Consider the following 19,877-nt stretch of genomic DNA (forward strand, 5'->3'; position numbering starts at 1 on the left):
TGATAAAGATCCTTGATGCAGTCCATGATAGCCAAAAGAACGCCCCAGATCGTCTAACTTTGGCAATACCCATGACTGACATACTTTCGTACTACGATGCGAAATTAGTACAAGAGATTTCGACAGTTGAAGACGGACTTTTACTGACACTAGCCATTCCCATAGCCTCTAGCCAGACAGTGTTCGAAGTTTATCGTGCAATAGTAATCCCTATGCCTCAGAAGGACTCCGTAGACGCCTTAAGATATGTAATAGAGGGAGAATACTTAGCAATCTCAGAAGGACAGATGGAAACTACAGTACTGACGAAAGCTCAGTATGACAACTGTCTTGGATCGTCACGATACCGAATCTGTCATGAGACAATGGAAACCCACCTTGGATTCTCCTCGTGTCTAGCAACCCTCAAGTTTCACCACAATCTCAGCATTGAAAGTATGTGATACAGAGAAGGTTGTGTTACCCAACCCAGAACGAGCACAGAACCTTGGATACGGAATTTGGCTCCTAACATCAGCTTCAAGTGATTATACCCTTAGTGAGATTGGTACGGATGAAAATGGCCGACACATCAATGTTCCTCATAAGGGTTGTAACATCTGTTTAATCACATTAAAATGTGGACATACAATGTTCAGTGACCACATTAAAATCCGAGCTGATTTACAAAGTTGTCAGTACCTTCCAGCAACGAGAATTAATGTAAAATTACCAGATCCACTTGCACACTTAATTGACTCAGTACCTAACATAAACAACCTTCCGAAATATGATTCCAGTACTGAAGCAAACCTCGATTTATTGAAGAAAGTTAAAACCGAATTTATTTACTCGAATAGAAAGTTATCAACAGAGTCACTAGATGCTATAGCAAAGCCAATTACCACCGAAATGAAGTCATTTAAACCAGCACTAATCGACAAACTTGATTCTTACGTTCCAATCAAACTTTCTCGTTAACCATTATTGTCTTTATCGGAAATCTAGCCCTACATATTCTCTTCATGTTCTTATACCATAAAGTAGCTTTTGTACGACGAATGGTACCAAATTTCATGAAGCTTAACGGAACCAATGTGCCGCTAAACCCAGTAGTTTCCGTACCCAAGCATCTGAAAGCAGATGTAGTCACTACTCTAGCCAAACATCTAAAGCAACCGCCAACAGTCATCTCTCCAGAAGAACTTGGAACCCTCAAACGACAACGACGAAATTCCATGCCTGCAACTTCTACCATATCACTCAATACCATGGACCGATTTAACACAGACGACGAACTGGACCATCAAGCTCAACCCCGAGAGGAGAGTATTCTTTGAATTCTTGAAAGTCTTATATAGTTCGACAAGTATTATTCTTTTAACAGTTAAAATATCCCTTCATTCATTAAGTTCTATAAATCAGTGCTTTATAAGTTCAAACTAGTACTCCAATCCACAACATAAACCAGTGCTTTAAACCATCCATTCAGTTTGACCTTATTTGTTTTCCCAACACGAAGTTTAGAGCCATTATTCAAAGAAATAACCATGATTATTACCAATGCTAATTCCCACTATTCTTTTAACTTTCATTATACTTTATGTCTTCAACCTTTATTCTGAATTAGCGCACCTTTACCTTCTCTAAATGTCTCCTTGAAATCTTTAACCTCGTCTCAACCTTCTTCATTTTAACCTTGTCTTCACTTAAACTTTATTTCTTTAATTTCTTTCATTATCTTTAACTTAAATGCTTTCGTTCCAAAACTCTTTTCTAAGAAAACATAAATTGGGTGGCTCCAACAAAAATATGTTTATATTATTATACTCGTGCAGATTATATGTTTTATAGAAAAACTGTAAAAACCCAGTTCCTTCTCAAAATTTTCCTGGAAAATTTTCATATAGTCCGGTAGTGTCACGCCCCTATTTCGTTCCTCATAGTTACGTGATGATTTTCCTTTAAATATCCATAAATAAGTGCTATAATTTAGTTCATATTCAGTTAGTTTCAAGGCCATATATAGCCAGTATTTCCATCTAGGCCTGTAACCCCTAATTTATTTATGTTTATGAAAAACAACCGCAGATTGACAGTTTTACTAGCAAACACTTCAAGTGCCTAAAAGCCTCAATATTTACTTTTTTGAGTTTCTTGATGATAAATTCACATAATCAGTAAATAACTTCATGAGAGATTATGTACTTGGTGAAGTAATTATTCTAATAAAGTAGGTGCTAATACGGAATTGTATATGTACTGAACAAACACCAAGAGACGTACAAAAGCCGGAAATCGTCCTACTTGAGAATCAGTAAATATTTACGAAGGACCAATACAACTGAAGGCACAGTCCTGCGGAACCCACTATCACCAGAACACCGGAGAAACAGCCTGAATATCAGTTGCTAATAAAACTCAGCAAAAACTCAAACTTCTTATTCAATCATTGAAAACTTTGGCTTTATTTTCTGATATATTAATTAAAGATTGAACTGGAAATTCTTCCTAAAATTAATAAGTTAAAACAGGCTATATTAGAGTTATAGTATGGTTAAATAAAGCTCTAAAACCCAAGGCAACTAGTGGATATATCGCGCATCCGAACCGCTCAATAAAAGGCTATTACTAGCTAAGTTTATTCAAAATATATCCGCTAAAAATCGCACTGTGAAACACTAAAATAAGTCCTTGAAAAATGACAATTAATCACATTATTTACTGCTATTATTAACCTCAGAAAACACCATGAGGAACACTTAGAAATCAGTGCGTAACAGTTAGTTATCTGTGTTGCAATTATCTTTAATATTTAGATTTTCCCAATACACGTTTTATCTTATTTCAAAGTCTGATTGGTGTTTAGCGGTCTTATCTTCGATGCGCAGGTCTACAGTCTTGGGTTAAGAAACAATTTTGCTCTAATGAATTCAAGATACTGGTTTTCACTAGTAATCTCGATCTTGTGATTATACAGATTTCTCCCTGATAGTTACATCATATTTGTTTTTCATTGAAATTTTAAACATTCTAAAGAGGTTTTATATCATAAAGGGTTACAATTCGAGGTTATTATTCAAATAATTCAAATATACTTTAGATCATTCTAATTATCAAGGATTTCAAACTTTGTGTGTACAATATAGCAAACAAATATATAAATGTGAAGGCTACTAAGGTAAACAAGATGAACTAAACAACAGATAGTTTGGGCTTTCGACATCTAAATATAATTTAGGTATGTCACACTACCTGACAAATTGAAAAACATTTATGAAAGAAATTTTTTAGAAGCGCCACTCATTTAATCAATTACCGCAGCTTTATAATTTGCTAATTACATCCGCTAGCGTCACTGAATCGTCTTCGTTGTATGTTTTTTGTGTCTCAGCTTTTGATTGTCGAGAAGTAATATTCGATTTTTTGGATTTGAGTTTTCGGGCATTCTGCACGATCGCACCATTCAATAATTTGGGTTTCAGGTAAAACTACAAATTTGTTACGCCATACATGTGCGTTGCTCTGTAGCGTGTTTTCGTCGCGTGTAGTAGAGACGACGGGCTTAACTGGATGTTTTTCTTGGCCAAATTTAAGGAAGCCTTGAGTTAATTTTCGAACTATGCGAAATCGATCGTATAAATACATCACAAGGGTATGTAGAAGTAGGTTTCCTATGAATACAAATAGAGTTAACAATAGAGAGAGCTTAACAGGGACATAAGTGTTGAGTTTTTCTGTCAGAGCTGGTTTCAAGAGTTGCATTTTGAGCAATTGGTTCTGCTATCTTCATGAGTTGTTGTGGATCAGAATTAAGTGGAATTGTAGAAAGTTCTATTTTAATTTTTTTCATCGATATAATATTTGCGTCAGTTTTTGAATTAAAATACGGCAATCAAAAATGTCTGGCAGTGTTGAAGGAAGATGCTGTAGAGGTCTCGGTAATTGGAATTGTATAAGCTGTGCCTGAATTTGATCGCAAGTTTTGAGATCAGGTCGAATTTTGATATTTATACTGATGAGTTGCGTTCCACTTTCTAAAGTAATAATACAGACATGACATCCTGGATGTTACCTTCTCTGAGAAATGTTTTCGTCTGAAAGACTGTTTTCTCTAAAGGAAAATGCATCAGATGCTGACATTATTAACCAAATTCCGTATCCTAAGTTGGTCGCTTGTTCCGGCGTTGGTAGCATTACTTTTTCTGTATCACAATCTGTTAACACTGTCAATGGGTTGTGGAAATATAAGGTCACCAAGCATGATGATTGAGCGAGTTGTGTTGCCATAATTTGAGTACAAATTCGATAGTTTGATGAACCTAAGCAGTTGTTAAATTGTTCTTCCGTTAATGTTGTGGACTCCGTGGAATCTTCAGAAATAGCTAGATATGGGCTTTCTGCCACCCATTGCAGAGCATCTGAAGTATCCAGTTGTGGCATTGGTATAAGATGTGCTCTGTAGACTTTGAACGCTGTTTAACTAGAAGAAAGATGGATCGGGAGAGTTAGAACAAGTCCTTGTTTGACTGTTGAAACTTCTCTTTGCATCGTAATAATTTTGCGTCGTAATTTTGCTATGTTGAAGTAATTTTGCATCGTAATAGGACAGAAGGTCCTGCATTGGAACCGCTAAGGTTAGCCTGTCAGATGCCTCCTTCTGGCTATTGTAGACAGAGTCAAATATCGCCATGTGTGACTAACATGGTACAAGGCATTGGTAGTCTGTTACTGAGTAAAATACGAATTGAGGTGAGTAAATTCAATTTATACTTATATAGAGCTGCTCTGTAACTTTTTGTGTCCGCATAAAGGGTATAAAGAAACGAAGAGACTGTATCGATCTTGAAATTGAGTTGTTGATTGGAGAATAGCATCTGGGTACAGTCGTTTTGCCTAGTAGGATTCCGCCACCAAAAGGCCAATTCGTGCCAAAATAGCTGCTCCTGCGTGGGCTGCGCGTTTCTCTCTTCCACGATAAGCATCTGTTTTTGTTAGAAAAGATGTACTTTCTTCCCGTATTTGCTCTACCTCAATTTTCGTCTCGTTTATTTCATTTTTGAGTTTTTCTAGCATCCAATTCAGGTTGAAAGGGTCAACTGTATTGTTGATTTTTGTTGAAAATTCTAGTGGGCACAATGATGAATTCATTTTCCACAAATTTTTTAGTAACTGCATCATTTCGTGAATTGATTTTCTTGTTGTTAAGTTGTATCCCACTCCTGTCACCTTGTGATATACTCTTCTGTTAGTTATCTGTGTTGCAATTATCTTTAATATTCAGATTTTCCCAATACACGTTTTATCTTATTTCAAAGTCTGATTGGTGTTTAGCGGTCTTATCTTCGATGCGCAGGTCTACAGTCTTGGGTTAAGAAACAATTTTGCTATAATGAATTCAAGATACTGTTTTTCATAGTAATCTTGATCTTGTGATAATACAGATTTCTTCCTGATATTTACATCCTTTGTTTTTCATTGAAATTGTAAACATTTGAAAGAGGTTTTTTTTTCATAAAGTGTTACAATTCTAGGTTATTATTCAAATAATTCAAATATACTTTAGATCATTCTAATTATCAAGGATCTCAAATTTTGTATGTACAATCTAGCAAACAAATATCTGAATGTGAAGGCTAATAAGGTAAACAAGCTGGTAAACACTTATCTAAATAAACAATAGATAGTTTGGGCTTTTGACATCTAAATATAATTTAGGAATGTCACATGGAACAATTAATTTAAACTTTTCCGATTTCTCACGAGACTTTTCACGCTTGATTTCTTGATCGTTGTGACCTAAATCGCTCCTATAGGAAGTTATGTAAAAAACGATTTTAGGAACAGAAAGTGATTAAGATCTGAGTGATTAATGTTTCAGTCAATTACGCCGTAGATCTCAGTTTTGAAACCCTCCTTTGTTGGAATTTTGCAGCCATAAAAGATTATGGTCTCTAAATAAAATTCACCCGCCTGTCGTTCGAGAGTGACTTGTCCAACATCAGTCGGCTTGTTTAAAACCCGCCAGCCATCAGCCTTTCAACTGCTAATTAAGCGTGCTCCTTTTTTTTAAAATTCGTTTAACCTTGATGACGTTTTTCGTTTTACATGAGTCAAGATTTTGTGTTTGACCTGTGACTTCTACTCTCACTGTTTCAACTGAATCGATTTTAAATTATTTCACTCATTGATTCAAGCAATTTAGTGAATACTGCCAATGTCAAAAGAGCAAAGTCAGATGAAACGACATAAAGAGATAAAGCCCGGTCATTAAGTCATAGTGCATCAGGTTATCAAAGTTCGTTGAAAGGCATTGCTAGATGACATTAGTGTTAAGCGTAATAGCTTTCAATTTAGAAGCTGAATCAACTATTTTTTTTATAATCTAACTCAAATTGAAACACAATTGTAACACTTTTTGACAATTCGAAAGATAGTCAATTTCTGTCTCGTTTTTGTTTCTATCCCGATTTGCGTCAGGCGGTGTAACGGAGGCTATTTTCCCGCAATTTTCTGTCTTTTTAATTGCTCTTGAACGAAGTTTATAGGAATTATTGTAAACGTGTGTCTTTTTATGCGAATTTTTTGCATGAACATTTTGCGCTGTTCTATAACATTCTTTGAATTTTCAAGTGACTTTTTCACGCTTTCGTTCTTCATTTTTTGAGTTTTTTCATCTCTATTGCTCCGAAGTAAGGCTTGTTGCAAATATAAGACCGATTGTAGCATGGGAAAAGTAAGTGATTCATAGCGCAGTGGTTAGTGCAGGTGGTTTTGGATCGGGAGGTTGATGGTTCCAATCCGGCAGGGGAAAGGTTTTTTTGCACACGTGAAGAAAAATTGATCTAGGCTACAGCCGCTGAAATAAATTGCTTCGCCTGTCGTTCAAGAGCAATTCTTCCGACATTTGTCGGTTCGTTTTGTTTATTGCTGTGAAGCTGTAAACTGAGCGTAGCTATTTTGTTGTGTTCTTCTCTTTTACGACTCTGATAGGTGTATTGGTATTCTTGAGGTTTTCTTCGACTCGAAGAAGAGTGTTGGTTTTTAATGAGTTTTTTTAACCGGAGGTACTTGTTGAATCGGCGTGTTCACCTAAAAGTGAATAAAATTGCTCTGCGAACTCTCTTTTTGAGCAAAATAAGTTTTTGGATCATGTGCTGCTTTCATTGAACGGCTTTGAGACAGAATGGTGCATAAAGATAACCGTTTTTAGTCGTTTCTTTGTCCATTCGGCTCTAATTTTGTGGCTGGTAGTTTTTAAATTTTTTAATCAATGAATATTTTTGTTTTCATAAAAGTAGTGTGTATGGGATAATTGAAGTATTTTTGTCTCATAAATTTGTACACATTTTCATTCGATGGCGGTTTTTGTACATTCTTTTAATTTCACTTACTAATTTATTTTGTTTTCATTACTGAAGTATCTGCACCCTCGGGGATTTCATTTTTGTAATTTTACTAATTGATTTAATTTGGCGTCAAGTTTCATAAGTGAAGTTTTTCTGAGCCTCGAATGCTAAATAATGAAATTTCCTTGTTAATTGCTCTTGAACGAAGTTCATAGTAATTATTGTAAACGTATTGGTCTTTTTATGCAAGTTTTTGGCTTGACCATTTTGCGCTTTTCTTCTAGAAAATTCTTTGACTTCTGACGTAACTTTTTCACACTTTTGTTCTTTATTTTTGAGTGATCTCTATTGCTCTCACTCCGAATTAAAGCTTGTTGCTAATATCAAGTCTTTTTAAGTTTTTTAAGTTTTCAATCAAAGTTTGTATCATTTTTTGGTCAGCTTAGTCGAAAATCGTATACCCCCTCCCCCTAAACCATACTGATTAATTGCTCTCAAACAAAGTTTGTAGCAAATATATTAGTCCTGTGGTCGTTTTAATGCGATTTATCGTTGGACCCATTTGACTTTTTGTCCTCAAAAACGGGATAAACTGGTAGCGCTCGGAGGGCATCAAGTGGCCGAGCAGCTCTCTTAGAGCTTTACTAGCCTCTACGTATGCGATTCAACAAAACTGTTTTAAGGAGACGATTTCAGGGTGTAAAGGGCGGTTCTTTTGTCTCAAAAGTTTGATCCCCTCTGTCACACCCCCACCCCCCTCAGTCACCCCCCGTCAACCCTCCTCCAACACCGAGATTTGGACCCCCTCTCTTTCAGCTCTCCCACAACCCTACCCTATCACTTGACCCCCCCCCCCCTCCCCCTCACCCCCTCACTCGGCAGGCTACAATATCCACTACCAGTTGTTCGAGACCAGTTTATCCGACTTTGCTTTTGAGTACCAATTCTTCGAATTTTGATGTGTTTGCAGGCAATCCCGATGCCCCGTCAAGCAATTCAGGAAGTTTCTTTACTCCATCTCCTGAAACGACATATCGTGTGACTGACCTGGATAATCAGGTTGAAAGTCGAGACAGTAGTTTTCTGTGCCATAGTAACTACGAACCAATGACTCCTGGGATTGTGTCCGGATCAGACACTAGCGATGTTTTCATGCCAACTTCAACTGACGATAAGTTATTGTTTACGCATTCGTTGAAAGCTCATGGCACTAAAGTGAGTTCAAGACAATTGTCTCTGTCGGAAGAACACAAGTTTGCTGTCAACAAGTCCGCTACTGGATCCAAAGTTGTGTCTGAAAGGAGAAATCGGAATACATCACGGAAGATGAAATTGAGTCATACAAAGTCCAGTCAAATTTCGCTAGACGAGAGTGATTTTTACAGTTTTAAGGTGAGAGTGGAAGTATCTTTACAACGCTCAAAAGTCTGATGATTTTTCCCCTTCGGTTCGGCCTTAAGGCGAAAACATGAAAGTTGTATCTGACTGAAAAATTATAAATATTTAAAGTAACTTATCTTCTTGTTTCCTGAATTATTTGCATTGAAACCATTTGGAACTTACAAAGCAATTAATTTTGCAATCATTCTCTATGACTTTTCTTTTTTTTTGTTTGCAAAAAGTTTTTTTGGCATACAGTGACAATTTCATGCAAGTGCAGTTTACGCTTTAAAAGTAAGCTTGGTTATACCCTGAAAGCTATTTAACTTCAGGATTTCTTGAATTCAAATGTGAACTCTGCTTACGGATAATTGTAAATACAGTTCTCATATTCTCAGGTATTGCTCACGGCTCCTATGGAAATGAACTCCCTTCTTGACAATATCTCTTGAAATTTAATATTTTTGTCCAGTTTTAAATCATCTGCGAGGTACAGGAATTATTCCACCATTTCGAAACCTGAGTGGCAGAGAAGATAGCATATGCTCAACCGGGTTTTCGGTGTAAGCCAATTTTGGCTGATGGATTTAATTACTCTCGAATGAAGTTTGGAGCAGTTATTGTAAACATGCGACAATTTTTGCGTGATATTTTTTTGCGCTTTTGTTCCAGAACATTCGATTTCATTTTTGACTGAATTCTTTTTCATATAAATTGCTCGTAATAAGTTCTCTCAAACGAAGTTTGGTCAATTATTAATTGCTCTTAAACGAAGTTTGTAGCAATTATATTAGTCCTGTTGGTCTTTATGCGATTTTTTGCTTGACCCAACCCCACCCCCCCCCCCCCCACACACACACACATACACATCAGCCCCCAATCCCCACCCTTGCACATCGCTAACGGGTGGAGAGCAATTAATAATTGGGCTGAAATAAATTGCTGCGTTAACATTTCTGTGAGCTTCAGAAGGCAGCATTTCACCCTTATTTCGAGTAATTGATGTCGCATTTTTAAACAGCCAGTAATTGTATGAAGAGGAAGGTTTTGTTGTAATTGTATGTGGTTCTACTTCGTACTGCTGATTGTGTGTGCTCAAATGGGAGCACCGTAGTTCATGACGCTCGGACTGATAGCTTTGTAAGTCATGAGTGCGTCTCTTTTGTGCAGCCCCAGTCGCTAGCAGCAATCTTTTCATCATGTTAATGCGCTTTTGTAGTTTCTCTTTTGTGTTCCTTACATGTTCTTCTTACATGTAATATTTTAACCTGTGCGTGAGATGTTTTCGGGTGTCGAGGCAGCTTGGTAATGTAGTTTTCTTCTTCCATTTTTTCTACATAAGAAAGCCTGCCCTGTAATCATGAAGTCATCCATCTAAGGTTCTTTTAGTGGATTTTCTGTAGAGTCATTTAGTAAGTTTTCTGTTAGTTTTGCAATGAAGGATAGAAGCGCGATTGGCTTAAAGCTTTTAGATTCGTCTATGGGTTTTCCCGGCTTGTGTACGGCCGACTACCTAGATGTATCGGATTTTTGCACTGTTTACAGAAAGGTCTATGGTTTGAGTTAGCTATCTGAGTGCTATGGGGCCTAGGTGGATTGGCACTATTCTACCCAGGCCCAGCGCCTTACTTTTCTTTGTGTCTCTTATAGCTTCTTTCACTGTTCCATTTAAACATTCTGCCCTTCATTTCCAGTTTCCTAGTTGTTCTAAAAGTGTTCTTTTTCATTTTCCTTGAGGTGTGGAGTGTAGTGTTTGTTAAACTTGTTTGCGCATATCTTGGGATCCTTCTGAGGTGTTGTTCTTCCCGTCGAAGTATATGGCTCCTGAGTTTAGTCGGGTTGTTTTGGGGATCCCCTTGATATTGTTCTGAATTTCATCTCTTTTCAGGAAGCTTTAATGCTTAGCTGGGAAAATTATCAACCGCTGTTTTGATTCCTTGTGGTATAAGCCGTGCGGAAGTTGATAAAAGTTCTTTGCAGTGTTGTGTGTGTGATGAGGTGACAGATGATGGATTGAACGTTTGGTAATTGGTCTGAGCCCAATGCGTACTCCGTGCGCCAGTTGATATTCACTGCTATGTTTGAGCTGGTAAGACTGATGTCTTGGGAGCTTTTTTAAGAATTTGTTACTTTTTTGCTGGTCTTTTCGTTGAGTACTACAAGATTAGAGGGGTCAATTTTAATAGCAATATTAATTCCCTTTGTGTATTCCGGTAGCTTCGATTGCCATAGAGGGCTATGAGCTTTGAAATCGCCGAAAGTAATGCAGTCATCTAACTCAAGTAGTTTACCGGTTCCCGTCCTGTATACTACATCAGAGCTAGACAAAGATTGCATAGAGGTGTTCAGTAGTTTGATATTATTGCCACCTGTGGAGGTTTCTATGGCCTGGACTTCTGGGTAATCGTCAGAAGTCTTGTTTTATTTCCTGAACAGAATTTTGTCTTCAATGATAAAAGCTATCCCTACCCCTTTGCCTTTTTCTTTTGACTTATTCTCTTGGATTATGCAGTAGCCAGGTGGGCTTCTGAGGGCAGTTTTTTCATTTGGTTTGGTCTCCTGGGTGACAGCTATTTTGATGTTATTTTCCTGCATTCAGTCTATGATGTTTGGAACCATTAGAATTTAGTTGAAGGATTTTATCTCTTTCTACTCGTAACCATGCACGCATGACCTTGGGACCCCCCCCCCACTCCGCTCACCCCTCGTCCCCTATTGCTTCAATTTTTCTATGCGTTTTTCCTTTCATAAGCTAGCCTCACAAAGAGCCAGCTAGCTAATGGAGAATTCAACCGTTCGCCAGTCGTTTTAGAGCAGTTATTCCGACGTTATTCGGTTATTTCAGAAATTAAATGTTTCTAAAACGAAAGTGGCGTTAAGTCCTAGGCCCTGATAGCCGAATCGAGAATGCGTCTGTCTACTATGGCGGAGATTGAACCCTTGTTTTCGTATTTTTTCGCCACCATGGTTCCATTTTTCCCCAAAGTTAATCGGTTTGTTTTATTGTAGAAAGCTATGAATGATATCACGTGCTCCTTATGTGAGAAGTTTTTGAGGTTGAAGTTGTTGATGTAGCCGCTGGACAAAGCTGCGGTCGGCTTGTTATCTTAGCTGGCTTTCTGTTGGATGTTCTTTTCGGGTCAACTATTTGTATAATAAGATTGATATTTGTAACAGTAGTTATATTAAATATTATACTAGTGATATAATTTAGTGGTTGCCTTTCCGCTAATTTGATTACGCGACTTCTGGGTGCCAAAAACAGGAAGTACAAACGCAGGAAAGATTTGCAAACTGCTAATCGAAAATTCTTTGAAACACAGAAATAAATGAGCCATTGAAATGAAAATGTTCATTACATTTCGTATTGTCCACAACAAAGCATTGGAGAATTATTGCTGGATTAATTAAGTGCTTGAGTATCTGGCGATTTTTTTCATAGATAAGTTTTTTTTTTGATGTCTAAAACCTTGCTCTTACTATCAAAGAAGATCGCAAATTTCAAGCCTAGCGATAAAATCACAAACACCAACACCCCAACGCGTATTCTTGACAATAAAAACTCATTGATTAAGCGGTGTTTCTTGAGAGAGAACCAAATAGCCAACTGGGAAATATGTTTATCGCGTTTTTAACTGTGGCGGAAGAAAAAGATAATACTTTTTCTTAAGAAGGATCAGGATTTTTTTTTGATGCACAGTTCAATAGAGACCTAGCTCTCACAGATTGGCACAAAATGCAACAAAAACAACTGACCAAATTTTACAAAATTCTACAGTATTTTTCAAAAAGTAATTGTTCCGACTATATGCTCAAATGGGTTTTTTTGTTCAGACAATTTTGGCCGATCGCTATAATCATCGTAGAGAGTTGTGAGTGGTATCATTAAAAAACCCGTCCAGCGTAGAATATGGAATTAAAAAGTTTTTTTCAGTTTTCGTTTTTATGGGGAGTTATCGAGGTTTAAAGTTTTGTGAATATTAGACGTATTTCAGCTGTTTTTATTCATAATTTTGTTATTTTTGACCTAATTTTTGTCAATTTTGCTAAATTTGTTCAAATTGTTAACTGTAGTGTTATTGGTTTTTATCTCTAAAGATAGAGGAGGGTTGCTGAATTGTTCGATACAAGTTTTTTGGCTAGAATTTATGCTAAATTTTTCAAAAATTCGACTTTTTTGTGACCAAATTTGCTTTTTTTAGCCGACCTGCTTTAAATTCGCCGCAAGTAGATACCTCAAAACTGCGCCCATGTTGTTTTTAAACTGACAAACGAGCTAGTTGTACTCCCGCTCGCTTTATGAGTCTTCTGGAATTATAATTTTGCCAGTTTTGTGGCAAAATTAAACTCGATAATTATAAAAAATCCGTTATTTAATTCTGGGCTGACCTTGATCTCGCCATGGATCCTTACGATAAAAATGTTTTAGATTTTAATTTGACGCGACTTTTTCAAAACATTTTTGCTATGTAAATGTTTCTATGTAAACTTTTTTTTTACTTATGAGAAATTCAAATCAGGGCTCAATCAATTACAGATACTATTTATAAAAAAACAGGGCCCAAGAAGATTGCTTTACGGTTTCAGAGTTGAGCTCATGGTTTTCATCGCTCTGACCATTTGTTTTCCTAAAAAAAAATTTTGTTTCTCTTGAATTTTGCTTTCATTTATTCTTTTTGTTAGCCCCATGGCGCATTGTCGCCAGTCAAAGATTCAGTTTTCTTTTGGGAGGTATGAATGAACCTAGACAATTCTTCCAGTTGTTATCTAATGCTTATTATGGCTCTGAATATATTTTTTAAAGAAAATATCGGTTAATTTTTGAACTTTGCCACTGTTTTATCTTATTTCTCTCAACTTTGGGCGCAGTGTCAGTAAAAACTGACCAAAACCAATTTCCAGTGGTTTACAAATTAATGTCTGTAGCGGTTTTATGTGCAAATAATGGTCTTGTTTCAATACTTATCAATTTTTTTAATTTTTGAGCGTAATTGCATATTTTGTGAGCTCATTTGTTTCCTTGTCGAGGTATCACATATTGACAATTCCAATTGAAGGAAGGCATAATAGAGAAAAAGGCGTAATCTCAATTTGATAGTTATTTTATTTTATATAGTTTATGCTTTTTGGGCTGAGAAAGTTGTCTCGCAAAATTTTATGAATTTTTTTGTTTTTGCTAATTTTCATCCTTTTTTAGTTCTTGTACGCCATATAACTGATAACGATAGGTCTCAATTGCTGTCCCAGGACTTATAACTCAACCTAGTTAAAGATGTCAGTTTAAAGCTGTTTGTTTTAATGACGTTAAAACTGAAAAAAAGTTCAACTGTATAAATTTTGCTTTCATTTTTGTAACCCTGTTAATCAATCTCACTAATTAGAAGTATTAATTACTTTTGTTGATCCAAACATTTTTTTGCGCTTGGTTATACGTTGTGACTGATTGCTTTGACAATTAATTTCATAAGTTTGAGATTTCTGTACTGTTCAACTTTTTGTCATCTCTACTTAGTCTTTTTTTAAGGAAGACTCTTTCGTGTTAAAATGAGGAGAAAGTGACAACTTACACTTGCAGGTAACATCTTATAATTATAGAGCCTTGAACAGTGTGATCTCGTAAACATGTTTGAAGTTTTGGCTTCTTTATATATTTGTTTGGTTGTGGGGTCGTGACTTCGTCTCATTATTAACAGGCTCAAAAGGCCTCATGAGGTATTGCAACTTAATCCATCGCTGTTTGTTCAAATCTTAAGTCTGTTATGACTTTTGAAAATATTGTTTTCAATAACATAATTGGGTTTCTGAGCTTCATTTTTTTGATTATTTTTTCGGTCGATTTGTAGCTCAGTCTCTGTAAGCACAGCTCACAACCCGTTTCCAGTGAACTATAGTTTAGCCTCTATTACGGTTTTAGCTTCAAACATTTTTTTCTCAGCCTTGTTACTACTTACTACGGGATCTCATAAAATATAGAGATTTTTTTTTATATTTGTACAATTTATAGAGTTTTTGTTTTCTTTTTAATTGATAACAATAATCGTAAGTCCCATTGGCTTTGAATTTTTGGCAATTGAACATTGGATAATGGCATGTTTCATTTGCTTCTACTGGGGATTTAAAGGAACTTTTTAGGGTTTTCAGTGAAACTAATTGTTTTCAAAAATAAAAACGTATTTTTGAACTTCGCACCTCTTTACTCTTTTTTGTCGACCTGTTAACCAGTCGCATTGAGGACAGGTCCCATATTTCTTCTAATGAAGTATAGGTTAATTTGTTTCTTTTGGGTTCTATCTGATGCGTGTTTGATTTTGTTATGATTTTATTCATTTTAGAAATCGAGTTTTGGTCGTAAATAATGTTTGTTGTTTGATATTTATTATTGTCCTTTGTAGTAGTCCTATTATCAAAAACGTTTGTATTCCATTGGTTGCTATGGAAGGGTGGGTATGTTTTTGGAAGTTTTCTATCTCTGCGTCATTTGGTAGCCATTAAGTCAAGAATGTGGATGAGCGGGGTCGGAACCTTATGTGCGTACGCACATTACCGAGCCTCCTTGTTGAAATTCACGCACCAATAGAGATAATATTGGCAATTAGTTTTGACAAAAATTCATCAAGGAAGCCATGGATTAATAGACCAAAACAGCGACTTAATTTACTAGATTTTTTTAAATTCACTTGCTCCATTTTGTTATTCGTTGTGTCTAGTTATTTCCGTGGAGGTATTTTTCCTTGTTTTGGCATTAATAGATAAAAAGAAACGCATGTAAAGAACTTCCAAATATTTTGTGGTCTGAATAAATTTTTCTTCGCTAAACCAATTTTCAATTTACTGGGAGCTTTTGTGAAAACATTGCGTAAATATCAGATCCCTCCAACTCCATGTTTCTGTAGTTTCTGTCGAATCGTTGAAATTATATTAGTTAGAGAAGCGATTATAATGCATTTTATGTGATTTTAAGGCTAATACATCGTCAGACCGTTCAGCAAAGGAAAGGAGACAAATTTTTGGCGAAAAACGAACCCAGTCACTTGGTGTGAATCCACAATCGGTTAATATTGCACATGGCAGGTTCTCGATGCAAGAGGGCGTGTTAGATCAGATCCGATCAAAAATAAGTCGGATGAAGTACCAACTTCGAGTGGAGCAATGGGATCATGAATCAACAATAAACAGTTATAGGCGAACAATCGATATTATGGAAGCACAAGTTGATTTAATTGTCCAAAATGTTAAAGGAGGCGTAGGCGATGTTGTTAGATTTGGTGATTGTGCGTTGGAAAGTTTCAAAGGGGCTAGTAGTAGGGGCAATGGTGCTCGTAATCCATATTGTACATTTGACATATTTGATGAAAGGCCGAGCGGGTTTGATTGTGATTACAACCGACGACACGAGGCGACATTAAAGCGAGCAATTGGTCATGGTTACGGAGATCATACGTGCAAAGGTCTGTCCTACTGTAAGAAATGTTTACTAGAAGAATGCCAAAATGTCCAGAAATTAATTGGTGAGTTGAATTATCGAGCCCATTTCAAAGAGGTGGAGAGAATGGCGAGGAATAGAACTGGAGGGCTGTTGATGAAAGCAAATGTTCAGCCTTTGAATTTTGACCTGATGCAACTTTCCGACCCTGAGAACCCCATGCATATGCACTATCTTTTCGTGCATGTACAAATTCCACTCACAGAATTCACTGACCTCGACTCGGGATTTAAAGCGGAGAGGAATTACGAATTAGAACGGGCATTTTATTATCCCAACGAACGTGGGGAGAATGTTTTAGAGCTGGAAAGAGAATTGTCAATTTGTAAATCTAAATTGGATAAAAAGTTAGCAATAAATTTAAGCGATCATTTATGGATTGCGGAACTTGAGCCTGTTGTTGTTTATTACGTGACCACGCCTCACCAAGCAGAGAGGGTTTTCAAACGAGGATTTGACGATTTGATGAAAGAATGGACAATGCTTGGAGTCGGAACTTTCTTTGCTACAAAATTGGAAGCGGCGTTCAAACTTGCGGAATCGAAAACTGAAATGTCTCAGAAATGCGTTGTGGTATGCAAACTGATTCCTGGATTTTTCAGGAAAAGTTGCGAGGTTCCATTTTATGGAATTTATGGACCATTTTCCGATGAAGAAAATAAGGAAGGTTGTAGTTGTGATTTCCACTATATTTACAAAAAGAATAGATCTGCGGGTTGTTTTGATACCTTTTATTGTGTCAGAAAACTTAATAGTCGAGTGTTGCCGTTGTATGAACTTTACTTCAAGGAATAGATCAGATTAATTGATTGCTTTCAGACAAATTGTGGTATAAATTTGGCTGTTTAGCTCTAATTTTTCAGACGTTTCATGTCTTCGAGTTTTGGCGTACATTAAATCGTTCTCTTTCAAAGATTTGCAGCAGTTGAACTGTTTTACTATAGCTCGAAAAAGTAGAATGGAGTCACTAAATCCGCCGCTTCAAATTTAGACTAAACACAGTGATGCTTAAATCGAAGAAGTTATTCCCTACCGTTGATCGAGAGCAATCGGATTAAAGTCTGTCGGTTATGATTGAACTTTGATACTTGATCGTTTTTTTCAATGCTTCCTTTTTCGTTGTGAATTGTCTTGATTTCGAAATTGTACATGATCAATTTATTGCTTCTGGTTTTATTGCTGCCAGTAATTATCTCCATTATAGCTTGTCTTAAGGTTTTACAATTTCTTTGTTTGTGTACTGAATTATTTGTGTATTGATCATTTTTAAATTTCATAAAATAAAAATCCTGAAGCATAAACGTGTTGGAATTGTCTGATAATATAGTTGTTTTAATGATGGGAGCTTCTCAAATTGTGCTTTCAATTGAATTTTTGCTTGTATACAAATTGATATCAAAATTTATTTTCTCTGAACCCTCAAATCTTTGAACCCTACAAAAGTTGCGTAGTGAGGAAACGAAAATAAAAAATTAAGTGGTGTGGGGAAATTTTTTGTGCACCCGAGTTGTAGATGTGGATTCAGAAAAACTTAAATCATTACATGGCTGGAAGCAATCAGGATTTATGGGGTTGTAGGTGGGAGGGGAATGGGGGGGGGGGGGTTGACTTGGAAAACCCGCTGAAGTCACCCTTATCCTAGCTTAATTACGGCAGCAAAAACGAAACCACGGGAAAGCAGAGACAAAAAACAACCCATATATATTGGGTGGTATACAATGCCGGCCCACCCCACCATATTCATCGGAAAGCATGTTCGCTGGATGAATTTCAGCTATGTTATTTTAACTTACCATTATTCGGTTAAATAATCTGGCCTTGACGGCGTGTGCGAATGGATTTAATTTGTAGCTGTGCGATTTAGTTCTATTGTTTTAAAGAGCTTTTGGTGCCGTTACCTTGATATGTGTTCTATCAATAGATTTGGAATTTTAGGTGGATTGAAGAGGGTATGATCAATATTTTCTATTCTCTAATGAATCTGCCTCAAGAATGGTGCATAGATTAACTTGGTGCCGAGATTGTGTCGAACTTACTCTCGATAAATAGCTATTTTTAGTTACCATTTGTTTGAAACAATTGTAATGGCGAATATTCTTGACTTGCCATTACACTCGTGGCAATCAATAGGCCAATATTTGATATATTCACATCAGAAGCCGACAGACTTCCTGAAATCTCTTGCACAGTTTCGGGATATTATGCGTTTGCGAGGCACCTGCACCACAGCCCGAGACCTAATAGACGACTGTTGTCTGTTATTCGCGTTGTCAAATTGGTGTGCAGAAGAAGAGTTGGTGAAATTTGACAGCGCTTTGAGTTTTATGAGCGAATCAAATTGGAAATTTTACTGGCTCCATTTGGGTCTACATGGCAAACCCCGAAAAGAACTAATGCCGTTGATTGGTTACGAGAAATTGTTTGCGAATTCCTTGCAAGTTTTGAAAATTGATAACTGGTTTGTTTTTAAATCCGAAGATTTCAAATTTCTTGATGCGGCACTGTCTCCGGCTTACGAGCCCTTATGCAATAATCAAACTCGACTGGAAATAGAATTGATTAAAATAGGTGACCATTATAATGCCCCCGCTTTGCGCAGCGCTGAGCTGGTCACTTCATTGGATATTTTATCTAGCATTTTAGCGTCCGATCTACATCAACTTGCTCTGGCTTTCAGGGAAACGTTGTTAACAATCGAAATCCGAATTTGCCGATGAGCAATATCTAAATCTTAGTAATTGCAAATTTTTTTTTTTAAAGACTTAGAGATTTTATCAGATAGCCAGAGAACCGGAAGGCTATTTTAGAATTAAATGTTCAGAATTTTCAAAAAAAAACACGAGATAACTTTTTTGAAGAAACAATTGAGAGATGAGTTTCTACGTATGAAAAATTGTATGTTTTATGTATTGTGTCAGTAGCATGGGTTGAAAATGATCTCTTCATTCAAATTTTTAATAGCCGCCCTCATCTTCTCAGCCGGCTATTATAGCGCTCCTATTTTTACGACTCGAAGAGGAGTATTGGATAAGTCCTTTTTTTTTAATCAATTTTATTGGAGTGATTTTTGAAGCGGGAAATGAAACGCGTGAAAAAATTTGGAGTGATTTGGTTGCTGAACAAAAGTGAAGATTGGAGCGAAAAGAGAGTGGTTTTTGTTCATACCGCTGTTTTTGAGAGAGCGAGAAATTGATGTGTGCAAAAATTTTGTTGACGTGGGGCTTTTAAAAGCAGTTTTTTTTGCAATTTTTCTTGTTTATAAGGTTTGATTATGATATTGTATTGGATTTGGGCTCGTTCTGATAGGAATTGAAGGTTTCAAGTAGTTAATTTGAGTTTTATGCAAATTTGGAGGTTTTTGATCAGTTTTGCTGATTTTTCGACGAAATTTAATGTATTTTGGCCTTTTGTTTTTACTGCTTTAAGTGCAATTTGCATAGAAGCTCGTTACTCAAGGATCATCAGGGATACAAATTGATTACAATTTTGTTGTTATAAAACATTTTTTCTGAAGAAAAATGACAGAAAAATTAAGAATTTTTTAACCACTTTTTCAAAATGTTTTGGCTTTTTTCGTTTTTTTTTCAATGGTAGTTACTTTCTTTAGCTTTTTATGACTTGCCCATTTTTTTCGCGAGCATTTCATTGCTCTATTTGCTCAAAGTAACTTTATTTGGCTTTAGTTT

At 36.4% G+C, this 19,877-nt stretch overlaps 1 protein-coding gene across 3 annotated transcripts in view; it reads left to right on the forward strand.

Moving 5' to 3' along the window:
• Window positions 1-19,877, forward strand: part of LOC142354469 (uncharacterized) — a 54,605-nt gene that overhangs the window by 29,769 nt on the left and 4,959 nt on the right. For 2 of the 3 annotated variants that reach the window (XM_075406772.1, XM_075406773.1), the window contains exons 6-7: window positions 8,299-8,720; window positions 15,670-17,615. In XM_075406772.1, coding sequence (XP_075262887.1) covers window positions 8,299-8,720; window positions 15,670-16,986 — 1,739 coding nt within the window. In that variant the 3' untranslated portion in view covers window positions 16,987-17,615. Of the gene's footprint in view, window positions 1-8,298; window positions 8,721-15,669; window positions 17,616-18,380; window positions 18,875-19,877 lie in introns of those variants that run through there. The other variant, XR_012761089.1, reaches the window with a different exon arrangement.

This window comes from Convolutriloba macropyga, chromosome 15 (genome assembly GCF_964194025.1).
Source record: "Convolutriloba macropyga chromosome 15, txConMacr16.3, whole genome shotgun sequence".
NCBI classification, from domain to species: Eukaryota; Metazoa; Xenacoelomorpha; order Acoela; family Convolutidae; genus Convolutriloba; species Convolutriloba macropyga.